At 32.3% G+C, this 17,609-nt stretch overlaps 1 protein-coding gene across 14 annotated transcripts; it reads right to left on the reverse strand.

Annotated features, from left to right (window-relative positions):
• Window positions 1-1,533: 1,533 nt before the first annotated feature.
• LOC139857469 (alpha-soluble NSF attachment protein-like) lies at window positions 1,534-5,562 on the reverse strand. Of its 14 annotated transcripts, none has more exons than XR_011762535.1 (8): window positions 5,314-5,562; window positions 4,931-5,118; window positions 3,955-4,567; window positions 3,744-3,793; window positions 3,059-3,670; window positions 2,019-2,278; window positions 1,813-1,922; window positions 1,534-1,725 (listed from the first exon to the last, which is right to left on the reverse strand). XR_011762535.1 is itself a non-coding variant. In XM_071846227.1 (8 exons), the coding sequence occupies exons 2-4, from the start codon at window positions 5,073-5,075 to the stop codon at window positions 3,533-3,535; spliced, it is 333 nt and encodes a 110-aa protein (XP_071702328.1). In that variant the 5' UTR covers window positions 5,076-5,118; window positions 5,314-5,562; the 3' UTR covers window positions 1,534-1,725; window positions 1,813-1,922; window positions 2,019-2,278; window positions 3,059-3,167; window positions 3,481-3,532. The 14 variants fall into 14 exon arrangements, 11 of the variants coding, with proteins under 11 accessions (XP_071702328.1, XP_071702330.1, XP_071702324.1 ...); XR_011762536.1 differs by having other exon boundaries at window positions 3,059-3,167; window positions 4,927-5,118; XR_011762534.1 differs by having other exon boundaries at window positions 4,927-5,118.
• Between the last annotated feature and the right edge of the window lie 12,047 nt (window positions 5,563-17,609).

The raw sequence follows: 17,609 nt of genomic DNA on the forward strand, positions 1-17,609 counted from the left end.
ATTCTGTGTGGTCAATTTTTTATTGGTGGATTGTGCTCACGGCGGTCGAAGTCAAAATCAGCCAACGTGGTTTGACTGGTAGCTAGAATCTACGGTTTATAGTTGGGTCCGGCTATAGGAAACCCCTCCCCTACCTTTCCAATTCGTAAATGGATAGATTCACAACAATTATGTACATTCTTCCAATAATACCCTCCGGTACATACTAGAGATTTGTGTAAAGTTATCATTAAGGTTAACTTATTAAATTTATGTTGATTTATCAAAATTCATGTTGAAAATATCATCTCCCGTTTCTTATTATGTATTCATCACTTCACTATTTTAATATTTTAATATTTGTATAATAATGAGTTTATGATTAATTAATACGAGTAATAAATGCAAAATACTCCATTACCATTAAGAAGTATATCTTTCTAGTATCTTTTATTATAGTCCAACCTTTTTCACAACTAAACTAAGTCTTTGTCATGTATTTATTATTGAGTTTTTCTCTTTAATAGCCTAAACGCTATCCAAAAAAAAATAAATAAATAAAAAAATAAAAAAAAAATTTTGTGCATAAATAATAATATGAAATAGTTAGAAAATTAGTTATTAGTAACTTAGTAGGTAGCTATGGATGATTTAAATGAATGATTAACGGATATTAACGATGTAAAAAATGTGGATAATACTAATTTAAAGTCACCACCGAACTATTGGTTGATTGGTAAAAAGCCTCAGTTGGTTCTCGGCACGTATCCTTAAAAAACTATGTGCATGTTCAAACTCTCAGGGGTGAGTTTTCTCCAAGGTTGTGCCTCTGATATCCTTCACTTCTGTGCGGACCAAGTAGTTAACCTAAAACATTCCGGGCGGTGTAGTTAGATTGGTGCATATACATTTTATTTTTATAACCGCCCCATAAAGTGCGGTTAATCTAAGCATGTTAACCAAACCCACGGTTATGTGTTCGGTTTGATTAACTCGGTTCGATTTTACGGGTTAATACGGTTATAGTTTGGTTAATTTGGATATTTGCTCACCCCTATTTCAAATTAATAGTCCACATCCATAGATAGATAAAAATAATAAGGTTAAATATATCTATACACTTACTTTATGCATGTAAAACAAAAAAATTTGTAAAAGTAAATGATAAAACTGTGTAACGAATAAAAGGTATGATTTGATAATGACATTTATTAAACTGTGTGTTTTTTTTCCCGTACACTAATAAATTGGAATGAATGAGAGTAAAAATTATTGTAATATCAGTATACTCAGCACGAAAGGAATTTAATTAGTAAAAATCAAGAACAAAAGAGAAAAGAAGAATTGTTACAGTATTATTTTTTTATTATTATTAGTAAACTAACTTAATGCCCACGAATTCGCGGGCCTTTTTTATTGGTCTAACCGAAAATGTATTTGTTAAACTATATTGATTTTATATAGTATTTGATCGGTGTTTAGAAAGCCACAAAATAATATAATAATGATCTATTAATGTTGCAAAAACCTAATAAGAAAAAAATGTAACTCATAATTTGAAATGTGCCATGTATAGGTAGTTGTTTTGTGATAGTAAAGTAGATCACATATATCATTACCTATATATGAGTTACACTGAATAACTTTCTGCAATAACAAACATGAAACTTAAAAATGGATGTACCCAGTACACACAACATCTGCAAGTTTATTAGCATACTCAGGTTGTGTGGCAAATAGCTTCACCTGAAAATAATAACACGTTGCGTTAAATACACAACATAAGTACAATTAAATAATATACTGTAGCTGATTATATGAATTTATATTCACCTAGATTGTTTATACACCATTTACTTCGGTGTTATAACACAATATGAACCGACCTGGCACTGAATTTAGTTTTATGAAATCCATCTGGTTCTCCGCAGGTCTCTGGTTCTCTAGAGTATTAGAGCAACACTTTAAAACAATGATCAAGCAAAATATTATCATAAAACAACGTTAAACATTATGACCCAAAGGATTAGCATAACTACCTCTGAAACATTCTCTTTGCCACAACATGACACTGAACACCTCCTCAGGAATCAATGCCAATGCTTGGCACAAGCTTGTAAATCCACAACAACTTGTAAGTTCTGATACAAAGCAGATACTCCGGTTTGTGTATGGTACGACGTGTTAAAGCAGTCTAGCCTTGCTTATGACAGGTACAAACAGCTTATGTATCCTTTATATCTGTAGTGATGCTAGGTCTGTAGTATCCTACATACATCTCACATTCAGCACCTCTACCCTGCTCAAGGGAAGGAGTGCATTGGCTTAATCATAATCAGCATACTTATGTGTTTCCTTGTTACATACAGTATGGATGAACTTAAAAAAACACAATACTTATTTAAAGGAAAAAAAAATAACAACACATGCTGTAGGAATGAACAATAATGAACATATATCACCAGGCAGTGTTAAAAAAAATTAATTATTTTTTTTTTACAATTGACAGATATGCATATGATGACACACACACACTAAGTTGCACTATTACTAAGAATTGTGGAAATGATTAACCAATCTGAACCGAAACGGTTTCACTATGTATCAACACATTTACAGTTTGAACTAACCCGCCCAACTTGCCCATTTTACCACCTCTGACATATATTTAGATTTAAAACCGGGTCAGTGAGCTAACCTTCTATAGAAGAAATATTGAAAGCCATTACAAAATGTAGTATATTCGATTGACCAAGTAAATTCAGGAGCTTCAATTAACGAACCAAACCAGGACATCTCATCATACTTTTACCATTCTAATGCACTTTTTATGATTAATGAGAAGAGCCCCGAAAAAGAGCAAAAAAGAACATAACCTTTCGATATGATAAACACAACACAAGTGATTGTGAATATACTCAATTAACACAAACTGACATTTAAAAATACGGAGTATAGGACATCAACGACCAACACATTTTACCCGCGTGTCCTAAATATTATAGCACGAGTTGACTAAAGGGGTTCTTGGCTCCGAATTTAAAGTAAAGAAAAAAAAAAACCAAAAAAGGAATAGAACCTGATTTGATATCTTGATTTGTCCCTATGACCCACCCATCTCGCCACTGCCAACATTTAGTAATCATTTCTTCCATGTACACAATAACGCTCCTGATTTTCTGACCAACCTGCAGATAAAAAGGGAAAAATGTTTCGAGCAAAATTATTATTTTTTGTTATAAATAATAGCAGATACAAATTAGCCTCAATGTGATTGGTAAAAGATGATACTATTTGTATACCTAAATATGCTTATGCCAACATAATATTTATTATCAATGCACAAATGAGATGGCCCAAAATGAAAGAGTGCACATATCAGTACTTTGATACTTAACTAACCATGAATATGTTAGTACACAACCACTAATGTTATAAATGACACAAACATCAAGCACACAAGATTGAATTTTACGAAAAACACAGATAATGATTTAATACCTTTCTAGCAAAACACCTTTTTCAGTTATATATAATTAGAAGATAAGTGTCACTATATAATGTGTATCATGGAAATCGTGGAATTTGTTTTGGACAAATCGCGGATGTGAATTCTTTCCTTTGGTGTTTGTTTCTTGTATGAATGAGCTGCAACAGCATAAGCAATAACAGCTTCATGTTTGCTATCCATCTATAAAACGTCAACTCACCATTATGACGGGGATCACTCAGTTATGGTATGAACAACATCAATAAGCACTTACTTTCAGATGGCACTCAGCTAGCTTGACATATGCAGATCCGGCTTGGTCCCCTGAAAATATACACGTCAATAAAAGCAAACAAAAGCAAATAAGTATGATCCTATGTTTGTTGGATGTAACTTTTAGGCACTTATCCCGCGACTTCGCGGAATTTTAAAATAAATGTTTTAATAGGGAAGTAACTCAAACAAAGAACAGTAATGTAAAACACCTTACAAAAAGCTTTGTTCCTCAAGTGCTAAATAGACCACAAAGCAGTCGGCCCGACTAATCGCCAAAAATTGAAATCCTTCACTCCCATTCCTGAACCCAATCATTAAAAAAGCTTTCCACCAAACATGGGACGACCCACGCAATATTCCACCTATAAGATAAGGCCGGCCAAATTTGGAACGATCGGGGGCAATGTATTAACAAATGTTACACCGTTTCGACCGCATCCGAGCACCAAACGAATTTGTCATCGAGGCTATCCACTCCGATATTCTTATCAATTAGAACTTGTTTCACGGGATGCTTCTTTCAATGGCAGGCCGTTGGAAAATCAATTATTAGACGGAATATATTTATCCCATAAGAGCTTCGACCATGTAGGCGCTACTTCTGCTCCCGAACACGGTAACATACACATAGTTGTAGCTACCGAATACTTGCCATCTTGATTTCCAATTCAAATTACATGATCTTCTATTGAATCATCACAAGAGACTGTTGACAGTAGCAATAATAAAGCCTCTACTTCCCGTAAATCATACTTATCAAGTCGTCCATTCAAATTTAAAATCCATACAAGTTGTACACTCCAATTGTAAATAAATTATATTCTGCAAAGGTAAAAGAATTAAACTTTATGAGTTCAACAACCTCAATCAAGACATATTAATCATGTTAGGCAAAGTAGTTACAAATTTTTCAAGAGCTTCAGTACTTGAGTCTTACATGACATTATAGTCATACAAGACAAATAAATTTTATAACAAGTGAATTTACATCTACAATCAAATTCACCTATAACTTTGCAGTACAAAAATGGGTGTTACACACAACGACTATATACATATATAAACCATTTCTCAAACGGCAAAAAAAGAGTACAGCAGTCAAGATTAACGCATATGTCCTCCTAGTTAAATTATGTATACATGACAGAGCACTATGAACGTTTGAGTAATAAATATTATACTTGCATGATTTAGCAAGCTTGTAATGATTTGCAGCTTTTTCATATAAATCGCCAGCATCTTCATAGTTCGACCCAAAGAAACTCCAACGATTAAGCTTCTTCTCAGCTTGCTGTTCAAACTCCCGACCTTTCACTGTTTGATCAGACATTCTCACCGACTCGTTTTACCCCTTGCAAAACGTTTCTCCTTTTCTGCAAGTTTACAGACTTTTTATCAAACAGTTGGCGTGCCATGTCAGATTTTATATTGTTAAAAACCAAATCTTTTCTCACAATCAAAGTAATTCAAAAGGTTTAATGATTAAAGTATTGATGCCATGGTAATTCGAACATATCATATATGAATATCATATTCAAAAATCACGATACATGAATTAGAAAACCAACCTGGGAGGATTTTATAGGGTTTGTGCAAATTGACATCCTCATTGTTAGCATTAGTACAACAATTTTCATCCTCGTAAGCTGTCTGTTTTGTTTCTTTTGCGATCGAATGTGACATCAAAACATATCTTCTTGTGTGATTATAAAAGGGCGAAATAGATGTAGATTAATGATGAAGTGATTTTTGATGTTAATGATTGTGGCGTGTTTTTCCAGAGAGAATTAGGGTTTTTTTCATTATTGTTTAGCGAATGATTTCATGTAGTATTCCGCCCAAATGTTAATTAGAAGGTTAATTTAGTCATCAAACAACTAATCAAGTTGATTATGTGGTCATAATCTTGATTAGAAAATTTGAATGGTATAGATTATAGATGTTAATGATAATGAAAGGCTAAGATTAATGATTTGAATTTTAGATAATTTATTTTTAGTTTTGTTATTATAATACAAAGAGAAGAGATTAAAATCTAGATCCAAAAAGAAAGTCAAAGTGACATGCTAAAAAGAAAATCAAAGTGACATGCTATCAATAATAAGTTCGGGGTGCCTTTAGAATTTCCCTTTATAGTTTGTATGTTGTTGAGTAAAACATACTATATGGTTACAAATTTACATTTGAGACCTTTTTGGGATTTTTCATTTTTGTGAGAAGTTTTTGAGAAGATTTTTTTAGTTAAATAAAAGTAGTTTTGTTTTCGTCAACAATTTTGCTAATGACAATTCTAAGGACTGTTCTTAACATGAATTAAGTTATTGTACATGATGGTTATTAGTCATTTTCATAAATGTGATTTTTAAAATGTACAATATTTTAAAGGGTTGTTAGTAAAATCCTTTTATAATAGACAAAAGTTAAAAATAATAGTTTATGTGTTTTGTCGTAAACATTAAGTTTCATCTTTAAATTATTATTTTTTTAATTACAGATAATCTTGTGGTTTGCACTTCTTTCATGGATTGCTTTTTTTAGCAAACGGTCGTTAATTTTTTTGGTTAACTCGGATCATGTGCAGAGCATGAGATTGGTAGTTTTGTCTTTTAAAATTTTTATACATCTATTAAACCCATGTCTTCTCTTTACCCGGTCACTTCAAACCATTAGGACCTCGATTAAACCCCAATCATTCAACTTCATACCTATTTCATTGGCGAATTCATGGTGTTCTGAATTTTTTTCAAAACTAATTACATTTAACGGGTACTTTACCAGTTGTTTACCTTCGAAAAAACAACAATCAAAAAAATATAGGGGGTATTGTAGTAAAATTTAGTGGTGTCCTGTACTATTTGAAGAATACTTCGTCAAACAAATTTCCAGACTATTGAGGTCACGAGACCCCACTCCTTATTACCTACACTCGCCACTGCCTAATTTTCTACTTTTAAACCCTAAAACATTAAAATGTTGCATAAAGATATGCACATTTGGATCGAATATGTCTGGTAGGTTGTATACGATTAGCGACAAGTAAGAAGAAGACTGTGTTCAATTATTACACTCTATGTTTTAGGTTGATAAATGATGTGTGCAGCAGCGTATACGAAATAGTTATATTTTTATTACGAAATAATATTAAATACGATACAATTTTACACAAGTTATTTATTTATTTATAGAGTGGATATACCTAAACCTTGCTACAACACTTATAGGCAGTGTACCTAATCGTACAGTAGTGTAGTTTTTAGTAAGTCCGGTTCGTTCTGCATGGAGCTAGCCAAGTTTAACGCTATATTTTTAAACTATATTTGAATATATATATATATATATATATATATATATATATATATATATATATATATATATATATATATATATATATATATATATATATATATATATATATATATATATATATATATATATATATATATATATATAAGTAGTATTATTATTATTATAAAAGGGGGAGTTTTTACCGTTTAATGACCGGTTTGTCGATTTTAAAACTTAAATCATAATTAAAACCTAATGTAAAATATTAAAAATAAATATAACTTAATTTAAAGCGTAAAGTAAATGACGATAATAAAATTACGATAATTAAAAGTGCGATAAATAAAATGACAGTAAATAAAAGTTGCATAATTAAAAAGTACAATAATTAAAAGTGCGATAAATAAAATGACAGTAAATAAAAGTGCGATGAGATATAAAATAAAGGAATTATGCTTATTTAAACTTCCGTAATCATGATGTTTGACGTGTTGATTTTAATTTATTACCATGGGTTAATTGTCCTTTGTCCTGGATTATTCGATATGTCCATCTGGTTTTTGTCCATAACAGTCCATCAGTCATAAATATAAAGTGCGAGTGTCCTCGTCAAATTATCCTTATACCCGAAGTCAAATATTCTAACTAATTGGGGACTTAAACTGTAATAAGGTTTTAATACATTGTTAATGATTACACCAGGTTATCGACTGTGTGCAATCCAAGGTTTTAATACTTTATTAACAATTACACCAAGTGTCCTTGTATGTAATCCACCCTTGTTTTAATGAGTCCATTGACTATTAATCCATTCCCATGTCCGGTCAAATGAACGATTATTAATATTTATAAATATCCCGTCCATCGTGTCCGATCGAGTGTATATGGTTATTTATAGATACGTCAAATTGTAAATCTCTATATTAAATTAACGAACTATCATTCAGTTAAACAAATATAAAGCCCATTAATAGTCCATAGTCCAATTTCCACAAGTGTCGTTCTTTTGTCCAAAGCCCAATTATGGTCCAAAGCCCAATTACCCCGTCTTTAATATTTAGCCCAACATCATGATTACTTCGATTTAAATAAGCATAATAATAACTTAGCTACGAGACATTAATTTAAAAAGGTTGAACATAACTTACAATGATTAATAATAGCGTAGCGTTACACGGACAGAATTTCGACTTACACACTTACAACATTCGCTAACATAACCTTATTATTATTAATCTTAAATTAAAATTAAAATTATAATATATATATATATATATATATATATATATATATATATATATATATATATATATATATATATCGTAGAGAGTGAGAGAGATTGAATATTGTGTGATATTTCGGTCAGAAAACGTTGCCTTTTTAAAGAATGTGGCCTGCTACAGTACACCATGCGACCGCATGGTTTTTGTTCTTCCAGGCCATGCGATCGCATGGCCAGCTGGATCACACCACATTCACTTGTTTGATAGTTTGCCGACGGTTTTTAATATATAATATATATATATATATATATATATATATATATATATATATATATATATATATATATATATATATATATATATATATATAATTTTAAGAATTATTTATATATTATATTATATTCATGTGCATAGTTGACTTGTCATTTTAGCTCCGTTGCGTCGCGCGTTGATAGTTGGTTCATGTCCCGGTTCCGAATTTTCGAACGTCCTTTCGTACTATTTAATATCTTGTACTTTGCTTTTCGCGGCTCGTACTCTTGTAACTTTTAGAGGTTTCTCATCAATAATTTGAACCACTTTGATTGTACTTTGTACTTTTTAGCTTTTTGGTCATTTGCGTCTTCAAATCGTCGAATCTGTCTTTTGTCTTCACCCATTAATATTTAAACGAATATCACTTGTAAATAGAACAATTGCAACTAAAAGCTTGTCTTTCTTGAGGGATAATGCTATGAAATATATGTTCGTTTTTAACATTATCAAATATTCCCACACTTGAGCGTTGCTTGTCCTCAAGCAATATAGAACTTGAATAAAACTTTACTAGAATCACTTCTTTATTCTTCACACTTTATACATCAGTGATTTTAATACGGCGTTATGAACAATGGTAGTAACGATGTGGTTTACAGTCCCACATGACTATAACAATTTAGATCCTTTAGGAAATTAGATCTTTATGAAAACATTTGATCTTTTGAAAATTTAATCTAGCTTTTACTCTAGATTAGTTTTCCGGAATAACCCTTTATCGGTGTTTGCAAAATGTTTTTGTGGGTTTGGTGGGTTTCAGATTTGAAAATTTTAGCTCAGAACTTGCGGTTTTGTGTCACCCACTTGCTAACCTTGTATTAGGAAAGCAACACGTCCAGTATACTTGCTCCGTATATTACCTTTCGGTAAACTACCGTTCGGTTGTAAAGGAAAGCGTTGAACAAGCAACTATTAAGGCAATATCCCGTGACATGCTTTTGATTATGGTCTATATTGTGTCGGATGCAATTACTATCCTTTGTAGGAGCAATAGTAAAGATCACCCTATAGTTTTTCAGTATGGCACAAGGTCCTATCTTCGACCATGCTATGCAACCATCGTTCTTACGGTTGACACCCGATTTGGTTCAGGTGACCTAATGAATTCCGGTGAATTCTTAGAATTTTACGTTCATTGGTAATGAACGCATTGAAAATGGGTTTTCAGAAAATAAATCGGTTTTAATTTGATCAAAATATTTTCTCGTTCAAGCTCGAGTTTAGATATCATTGAATTCCATGAGTTTGAATTCTCAATCTTTAAGGTCAATCTCAAGGATTGAGTAATATCAGTCTTAAAAACTGATTTTTGATCTTTAAGGAGACTATCCTTTCTGGGGATCTGATTCATTAGTCTTATAAGCTAATTTGCACGGTGCCCCCCATTGTACGAGACAGATCCTCTCATGGTTAGGATAAGTCTGACCACTTGGCGACCCTGTGTGACGCTGAGGTCCGTGGATTTCCAGCTGATTTTCGAGAAAACTTTTCAAGGTTTTTCGTAGACTCTACAACTGGTCTGGACGATAACTTCCTGACCTAAATCAAGAAGCGCGTGTCTTTTTCTCTCGGAAGACTTTACTTCCTTATAAATTCTATTTATATTACAATAAACTGGGTAAAACTGATTAATATCGTCCAAAACAAAAGTATCTTCAATTATTTGTACAAAAATATGTGACATATGTTCTAAATAACTTGGTAAATTTTTCCCACACTTAGCTTTTATTTTCCTTTCTTTGCCTTTTTATTTTCCTCTATTCCATTTTAAATGAATTCAAATGTTTTGAGTTGTTTCTCAATTTATGTCCTTTTCGAGGTAACAATAATTTCAGTGTTAACACCTAGTTTTATCGTTCATAAATATGTATAAACATAATTTTGAGTTCATTTAGTTAAAAATTTTAAAAAAATTTACTAGAATTGGGTAGTCAGTATATAAGACTAGGGCTGTTCTTTATTATCAGATAGCACTAGATTCTAATACAACTACAGCGTTACTAGTATTTTTAATGGTAACCAAGTGTTTAAATTTAAAATTTTAAAAATTCGAAAGAATTTAACCCCTTCCCACACTTAAGATCTTGCAATGGCCTCATTTGCAAGAAATCAGTACAATTTAAATTATTGAGGGTGATTAACGTAGAAAAATGATTAAATTTTACCAAAGTTTCCAAACATATTGACGTTTGTTTGTTGAATGATAAATGGTGCACATCATTTGTTCATTCCGTCTTGTTGTTACATCACATTTATTTTTCGTTTTGTCGTCAAAATTAGTAGCTTTTGCTGAACTTAATGCCAGTCTTTGAAAGTTCGTTGTTTTACCCTTTTGTGTACAATTGAAAATATACATACATACAAATAATAACATACATGGTAATTTGAAATGGGACTTAACAACCCACTTTCAAATTATAAATACGAAATATTAGTAAAAAAATAAAAAAAATGTTAAAAATTACATAAAAGTATCACAATATTATATGTTTTAAACATAAGTAAATAAAAATAATAAAAGATAAAAATCACCAACGGGAACTGTATCAATCTGGATAGGGGTTCCAGTTCATGTCGTCGGTCGGGTACCACGGTTGGTTATAGGTGTGCTGATAGGCTTGGTTGGGATCGTAGAGAGTAAATGGTGGTCGCATATCGGGCTGGTGTGGCGGATAGTAAGCAGGTCGGGTCAGTACGTAGTTATTTGGTACCTGAGGTGATAGCTGGCTCATGATCTGATGCTGATGATAGTGCCATCTATCATGCTGTCGTTGCCTGGAATGCTCGTACACATTCTCGACGTGCCACTGCTCGTACTGACTATGTCTAGCCTCGTTTGTCATTTCTACCTCATCTATACGCTGGTAAACGTCAGTAACAGCCTGCTTACTATCCGCCATGTTGTAAGGTCATTTTCTCCTTGTTGTTACCTCTTTGTGTAATCGAATTAGCTAAAAATCTATGTATAATAAGAAGCTCTGCTTTGTTAATATCTAAATAGGAGTGTCTTCCTCCCCCGAAAAACATTATAATTTGACATACGCCTCCAGACAGGGTGCGCGTCAAAATTCCTATCTACCCTCTCACCATGATAAATCAAATTTGTACAATCAGGTAGTAGTAATTCAGAGGGAGTGTAAATCTGTAAAGCCCTGGCCATGTCCAGCATGAACATCCTGTACATCCTACGGCCAAGTAAAAATCTAAGAAAACTCTTATCATCTACCCTATCTACATCTTTATTAAAAGCGATAGTACTCATAAGCTCAACACACCACTCTTTATATACAAGCCTACAAATGGTAAATAAACGTTCCCAATCTGGAAAAGAAGAGTTGCCATACCTTTGGATTAGATGCTACCTAACTGGGTTAGCTAGGTGAACCCTTTCCAAAGGCTCCCAATCTATTACCCTCGGTACTTCCACAGTTTTCGTTACCAGTTTAAATTTGTTACTTTGGTACGTCGGGTAATCTCTCCAACTTCTATCAATCCTTAAATTGGGATGTAACTGTTCTTCATGAATTTTTGGGTGTTCTACTATATGGTGAGCGGGAAATACTACGTAGGCAATAAAAAATTGTGGGTCCGGTTCATAGTATGGTACGTGTTGATCAGGTTGTTATAGTTGTTCCTGTGGTTGTTCCTGTTCAGGTTCTGATTCATATTGTGGCTCATATTGCATTTCTGGCTGTGGTTCGTTTTCAGGTTGTCTGGATGATGATGCACCGCCAGATTCAGTATATTTCTGTAAAATACATTAAACATAAAATTTGTGCATCCAAATATGTATTAGTGTTAGCAAAATAACAAATTAAAACAATAACATGTTTAATCCATATTAAACTTATACTCATTTTCATATTTTTATCAATTCTACACTTTTTCAAATAAGCATATATGAAAATATTTACAAAGTTCATAAGCATTCAACTCAAATAACATGTCAAAATAATCATTACTAGCAATTAAACAAGTTTCAAATGGCATTTATATCAAATTAATCAAGTTCATGAATTTTAGACTTAAAAAGTCTACTTTAATTCTCAAAAATTATGTTTAGGATCAATGTTTGGATCATTTAGCTACCTAAACATGTTACACTACTTAATTTAGCAATAATTAATGACAAAAATCGGCCATAACCTGTTTATATCAAAAAGCCCCAAATTGCTCAAGAACACAAACACTAGAATTCTAAAAATTTTGAAGTTTTTGGCTTCAAATCATGTTAAATAGCATCAATCTAGGTTATACATGCATAATATACTAACAATTTAAATCTAATAACACTAGAAATTAACAAAATTAAATGAGGTAAAATTTAGCTCAAGAACACTAAAATTCAAATTTAAAGAGTTTTAGGGGTGAAATCTTTACCTTCTTGCTTCCCCATCTAAGAAAAGGCATGATTATAGCTAATTAATGTGACGAATTTCGTTGATTTTGGTTGAAAAATGATGATTTTTGGGAGTGTTTGGGAGTATTTTCGGGTATGTGTGTGTTGTTGTGGGAAGACAGAAGCAGTTCGCTGGAACTTATGTTCCTGACCAGGTTTTTAGCCTCATGCGATCGCATGGAGGTGTAGGCTAAATCTCATGCGATCGCATGGAACCCAGTTTTTTTTTTTTTTTTTTTTTTTTTTTTTTTTTTTATAAAAACCTTTAACTTAATAAAACAAATAATTAATTAAATTTTTTAAAAATTTTGTTTCTTTTTAGGATGAGAGCGTTTCGGATCGTTGTCCTAGTTCGTCTCTCGACAAAATTTTAAAATTTGTCACTTTAAAGCGTTGTTTTAAAAGCAAAGATTTTTGTGTTTTTTAATGTTTTTGGCATACTTTAGATCAATAAGATTAAAAATAATTATAATAAATTTTCTCGTCCCGCCCTTGGATAAAGTAATTTCGGTTCAACGACCTAGTCTTCAACTCACGACGAATTTTAAATATCAAATTTTTAACTTAATGAAATAAAGTAAATTTTTGTTTTTAAATTCACACCAAACATAAATTTAAAATGCATAAAATTAAAAATTCATATAAATATCATTAATATTTTTATACATTAATTTTACAAACATATATTAAAATTATTAATTTTTAAAATATTTAAAAACTTAAATATATTGATTTTAAAAATTACAATAATAATTTAAAATCAATTTTAAAAACAAGGTAAAAAATAAAATTAAAAATCTTTTTGGTCTTTTATCACACTTTAATCAATCAAATATTATCAAAAATATACGCCCCTCTTTTGGGTAAAGTAATTTCGGCTATTTTACCTAGTTTTACTCCTGACGAATTTTTGAAATATTTTGGATTGATTGATTAAAGATATTTATAACTTAAGAATAAACGGTAAATTTCTCAGTGATGTAATAATTTTTTTTATGTATGATATCAATAATTTCGGTTTCGCATACCTAATTTTATTGAATATCAATTTAATACTTTATAGCGAACGATTCAGCGTTTATTATCAAAAGGTTAAAAGCAATAAAATAAAAACAAAAATAAAAACTGTACATACTTACCTATTAGAAAGAATTCTCAGAGACCTGCTTTAGCTGACTCATAGGAGAGTCGTGTGATTTGGTTTTCCATAGCTACATAAGTATAACCTCGATTCTTCAATAACTTTTCTTCTAAACACATGAACGGTCCTTCTCTGCATAGAGTAACAAATTCGGTATTTAAATATGTTTGATTGTTCGAACATTTACCTTTGTGTGACCATTTTCCACATTTATGACATCTTTCAAGATGTCGTGCTCTTCTTTTTGTTGCGGATTTTGATTTTCCTTTACCAAAATTTGTCTTATGATGATCTTTCCCGAGTTCTTTCCTCACTTCGTCCATTTTTTCCTCTTATGAATGATACCAGTTCACTCGGGAAGATGTTATTATTACGTTTAGTAATCATAGCGTGTAGTAGTAGACCATGGTTCATATCAAAGGAATTCTTCATCTCGTAAAACCTAAAAGAAATAAAAATTCAGAATGGAGGGAGAAGACTAGTTCTTTAGGGTCTGCTAGGGAAAGACCATTCGGATTCCTTTCTCGAAAACTACACGAAAACAGAATATCTAACTCTAACAGAAATACATATTACCCTTAAAAGATTCGAACCTTCCCACACTTAGTTAGCTGTGGTGTCGAAATTGTGATTTACTTCATCTTCAACTTCCATTAGATTATCTATGTAATGTTTAACTCTGTGACCATTAACCTTAAATTCAATCCCATTTGAATTTATTAATTCTATTGTTCCTTATGGGAAAACTCTTTTGGCTATGAATCGTCCAGACCATCTTGATTTCAATTTTTCAGGAAATAGCTTGAATCGTGAATTGAAAAGAAGAACTCTGTCTCCTTCTTTAAATTCTTTTGAACTTCTGATTCTTTTATCATGCCATTTCTTCGTTCTTTCTTTATAGATTAACGAATTTTCGTGTGCTTCATGTCTCAATTCTTCTAATTCATTTAGTTGACTTAATCGTAAACGTCCGGCTTCATGTAAATCAAGATTACATGTCTTCAAAGCCCAAAATGCTTTGTGTTCAATTTCTACTGGAAGGTGACATGCTTTTCCGTAAACGAGTCTGAAAGGTGTGGTGCCAATTGGAGTTTTGTAGGCTGTTCTAAAAGCCCAGAGTGCATCCTCCAATTTCATGGACCATTCCTTCGGATTTGATCCTACGATTTTCTCTAGAATATGTTTTAAAGCTCGGTTGGTATTTTCAACTTGTCCACTTGTTTGTGGATGATAAGCGGTTGAGATTTTATGAGTTACTCCATATCTTTTGAGAACTTTCTCAAGTTGATTATTACAAAAATGAGTATCCCGATCACTTATTAAAGCTTTCGATGTTCCAAACCTAGCAAAAAGACGTTTTAAAAAGTTGACTACAACTCGTGCATCGTTAGTTGGGAGAGCTTGTGCTTCCGTCCATTTAGATACATAATCAATGGCAACGAGAATGTAGAGATTATTATGAGATTTTGGAAATGGACCCATAAAGTCAATACCTCAAATGTCAAATACTTCACATACTTGAATGACATTTTGTGGCATTTCATCACGTTGACTTATTTTTCCGGCCCTTTGACAAGCATCACAGGTTTTACAAAGAAGGTGTGCGTCTTTGAAAATTGTAGGCCAATATAATCCAGCATCGTAAACTTTTCTTGCTGTGAGTTGAGGCCCATAATGCCCTCCTGTTGGTCCTGTGTGACAATAGTTTAAGATTTGACTGGCTTCATCTCCGAATACACATCGACGTATTATTCCATCGGGACAACTTTTAAACAAATGTGGATCTTCCCAGAAATAGTGTTTTATATCACTAAAGAATTTCTTTTGTTTTTGGTACGACAACCCTTTTTCAAGGAATCAACATACTAAGTAGTTTGCATAGTCTGCAAACCATGGAATTTCATTATAATCGATTCTCAATAGATATTCATCAGGAAAGTTATCTTGTATGGCCGATTCATTTAGAACTTCTAATTCCGGATTTTCAAGACGAGAAAGATGATCAGCGGCGAGATTTTCTGCTCCCTTTTTGTCTCGGATTTCAATATCGAATTCTTGTAAGAGTAAGATCCAACGGATTAATCGTGGTTTGGCATCTTGTTTCGAAAATAAGTATCTAAGAGCAGAATGGTCGGTATAGACCACCGTTTTAGCTAGAACGAGATATGAACGAAATTTGTCAAAAGCAAAGACAATAGCAAGGAGTTCTTTTTCAGTAGTTGTGTAGTTCGTTCGTGCTCCTTGTAATGTCTTACTGGCGTAATAAATAGGTTGAAATCGTTTTTCAATCCTTTGTCCTAAAACGGCTCCCATTGCAAAATCACTTGCATCGCACATGAATTCAAATGGTAGATTCCAATTTGGAGTTATCATGATCGGCGCATTAGTGAGTTTTTATTTAAGAATATTAAAAGATTTGATGCATTCATCTGAAAAGATGAATGGAGCATCCTTTTCTAGGAGTTTATTCATAGGAGTGGCAATTTTAGAAAAATCTTTTATGAAACGTCGGTAAAAACGGCATGCACTAGAAAACTCCTAACTCCTTTTACGTTGGTGAGATGTGAAAGTTTAGCAATTACATCTACTTTAGCTCTATCCACTTCAATTCCTTCCTTTGAAATTTTATGACCAAGAACGATGCCTTCTTTAACCATGAAATGGCATTTCTCTCAATTAAGAACTAGATTTGATTGCTCGCATCTAATAAGCATTCGTTCAAGATTAACTAGACATGATTCAAATGTATCACCGAAGACTGAAAAGTCATCCATGAATACTTCCATGCATTCTTCTATCATGTCATAAAAAATCGCCATCATGCACCTTTGAAAGGTTGCAGGGGTGTTGCAAAGTCCAAATGGCATGCGTTTGTAAGCAAAAGTACCATAAGGGCACGTAAACGTGGTTTTCTCTTGGTCCTCGAGTGCTATTGGAATTTGAAAGTATCCGGAAAAACCGTCAAGAAAACAATAGTAACTATTCCCGGCTAACCTTTCCAACATTTGATCAATGAAAGGTAAGGAAAGTGATCTTTTCTGATGGCGTCATTTAATTTTCTATAATCAATACAAACACGCCATCCTGTTACAGTCCTAGTAGGAATAAGCTCATTTTTTCATTTGTGATGACAATCATGCCACCCTTCTTAGGTACACATTGAACTGGGCTTACCCATGGACTATCAGAGATTGGATAAATTAAACCTGCATCTAGCAGTTTAATAATTTCTTTCTTAACAACATCTTGCATATTAGGATTTAGTCTTCATTGGCGTTGCACATACGTTTTATGACCTTCTTCCATAAGGATTTATGTGTGCAATACGAATGACTTATACCTTTAATATCATGAATCTTTCATGCAATAGCTGGTTCATGAGCTTTTAGCATAGAAATGAGTTGAGATTTTTCATTTTCTGTAAGAGAAGACGATATTATTACAGGTAATTCAGATTCACCATATAAATAAGCATATTCCAAATGGTTTGAAAGTGGTTTT

This window comes from Rutidosis leptorrhynchoides, chromosome 7 (assembly GCF_046630445.1).
Source record: "Rutidosis leptorrhynchoides isolate AG116_Rl617_1_P2 chromosome 7, CSIRO_AGI_Rlap_v1, whole genome shotgun sequence".
Classification (NCBI taxonomy): Eukaryota; Viridiplantae; Streptophyta; class Magnoliopsida; order Asterales; family Asteraceae; genus Rutidosis; species Rutidosis leptorrhynchoides.